Source organism: Galeopterus variegatus, unplaced genomic scaffold (assembly GCF_000696425.1).
Source record: "Galeopterus variegatus unplaced genomic scaffold, G_variegatus-3.0.2 Scaffold853, whole genome shotgun sequence".
NCBI classification, from domain to species: Eukaryota; Metazoa; Chordata; class Mammalia; order Dermoptera; family Cynocephalidae; genus Galeopterus; species Galeopterus variegatus.
In genome coordinates this window covers 106,311-108,513 of record NW_007726964.1, presented here as the reverse complement: position 1 = coordinate 108,513, position 2,203 = coordinate 106,311, and the positions used below count along the sequence as shown (strand labels likewise).

At 52.5% G+C, this 2,203-nt stretch overlaps 1 protein-coding gene across 1 annotated transcript in view; it reads right to left on the bottom strand.

The window, feature by feature from the left end:
- Window positions 1-339: 339 nt before the first annotated feature.
- LOC103590669 (chromosome unknown open reading frame, human C2orf50) overlaps window positions 340-2,203 on the bottom strand; it is a 10,519-nt gene continuing 8,655 nt past the window's right edge. Inside the window, 1 exon segment of the mRNA XM_008572964.1 lies at window positions 340-497. Within this exon segment, the coding sequence (XP_008571186.1) occupies window positions 340-497 (158 nt within the window).

Genomic DNA, 2,203 nt, shown 5'->3' with positions numbered 1-2,203 from the left:
AGACGGAGCACGGAGGGGTGAACAACCCGCCTGAGGTTACCCAGCTTGTCAGCATCAGGAGCGGGATCCGAACCCAGGCGGCGGCCCCTGACCCCAGTGCAGGACTCCCTTTCCTGGGGTGTCCACGGCTCCTGCGCTGGAAGTGCTGGGGTTACATGGCCTTGGGCAAGTTACTCGTGTAAAATGAGCCACGAGGGCCCTCTCGCGTATTGTCGTGGGGCTCAGGGACAGTCAAGATCCGGGCTGACATGAGGGGTATTGATGGGTACTGTCATGGGCCAGGCAGCTCGGGCCTCCCGTCCCCCCACCCACCTGAGGAAGGTGGCCGAGCTCTGTCGCCTAGACAGGCTGCAGCTGGACTTCCAGCTTCTTCCGAGCCCCTTCCAAGAAGAAGTAGTCCATGCTGGCCAGGGTCTTCCCCAGAGGTGTGTCCACCCTGCCGCCCACAACCTGGTTCGAGGAATTGGGGACTGTGTCCAAAAAGAGAGGCACACACTCTTATTTCCCTGAGGAGAGGGGACAGGCCCAGTCACACACAGCACAGAAACAGGAGGGACCTGCATGCTGTCGGGACGCTCAGGGTGGGAGAGAACGGGGCAGGGAGTGGCTGGCTCTCCGTGTGAAGTGTCTCCATGCGCTTCCCAAGACCGACACGACTCCGCAGCCTTTGCTGGGCTCGTCCCCCTCATCCTCAGTCACGTCCTTCCCCAGGCGCCTCCCAGACACCCTTGATGTTTACCCTGTGACCTGCGGTGATCAAGACCATGTCTTATTCTTCTTTCTGTCCCCTTGACCTAAGACGCTGCTTCACATATGGTGGAAAGCCATAGGTTTTGATTTGGTTTTGGGTGAATTTTTACTTAAAGTACAACATTTACACAGAAAAGTACACAAACGACAACTGGACGGCTCAACAAGTTTTTGCAAAGCGAACATGCTTGTGTAACTCCACCTAGATCAAGAAATATGACCAGCCCCCAGACACCTCCTTTCAACCCCTCAGTCACTATCGCTGCCCCCAGGGTGACCTGCTCTTGACCTCTATCACCATGCATTAGTTTTGCCTGGTTATGAACATTTTATTAATGGAATCATGTCTCTTCTGTCTGGCTTCTTTCTTTCAACATTACGTCTGTGATCACTCACGTTTTGTGCGTGGCTGTGATTCATTCACTCTCACTGCTATGTGGTATTCTGTGGTGGGAACTGTGGGAATATTCCACACGTTATTTAGCTATTCTACCCCCAATAGTGTTTGGGTTGATTCCAGTTTTCGGCTCTTATGAGGATTGCTGCTCTGAGCATCCATGTGCACGCCCTGTGTTGAACTCTAACTGATGGATGAATGAATGAATGAGTAAACATATGAATTAAGAATAATCTGAGGAGTGGGGGATATCCTCAGCTGTCCCTGCCTCTGTTTAGGGTTAACTTTGTGCTAACCTGCATCTAATAAAAGTGACATGACCAGTCAAATAATGAGATCCTGGCTTCTACCTGAGAAAGTCCATGCCTCGGTGGCCCCACCTTGAGTGGGATGCAGATGTCATAGATTATTAATACATAGCCCTTGGCAGGGAGAAGCTCTTACAGGCTGGGAGCCTGGACCAGAAGCTCAGTGCAGGATTTCAGGTCCCGTGAATGAGGTTCTGTCTCTGAGGGTAGACAGCAACCAGCCCAGCAAGTCTACAACGCAGGCATGAAACCTTTCTCAACCTCGCAAAGGCCATGTCAGTGTGGCCACCGCCTCCGTGCACCTTCTACTCTGCTCCTTTTCCAGGTTGGTTCTGTGACCATTCTTTCCATGGCTAGATTCATTCTGCCATCCACTCATTCATCCAGCATGAACTGAGTGTTAACTCCTGCACTGGGGCTGGGGACAGGGCACACGCTGGGGGCAGGATACAGCCAGGACTCCATCTTTGCCCTTTCTCTTGTGGAGCTCAAAGCCTAGTGGAATGGGTCACTACAACATTACATTACATGCTGTGCCAAAGGAATGGGTTAGATATGCTGGTGAGTGAAAGGAAGGAAGGCTCTGGTCAAGCCTGCTCAGGAAAGGGAAACTTCTCAGAAGAGGAGGCACTTGAGCAGGGTCTCGAAGAGTGAATGGAAGTCCTTCAGGCTGTTCAGGTTTGAAGGGGACGTCAGGCAGGGGCACATCGTGCACAGAGGCACAGACAAACGACAGCATGTCAGTGGG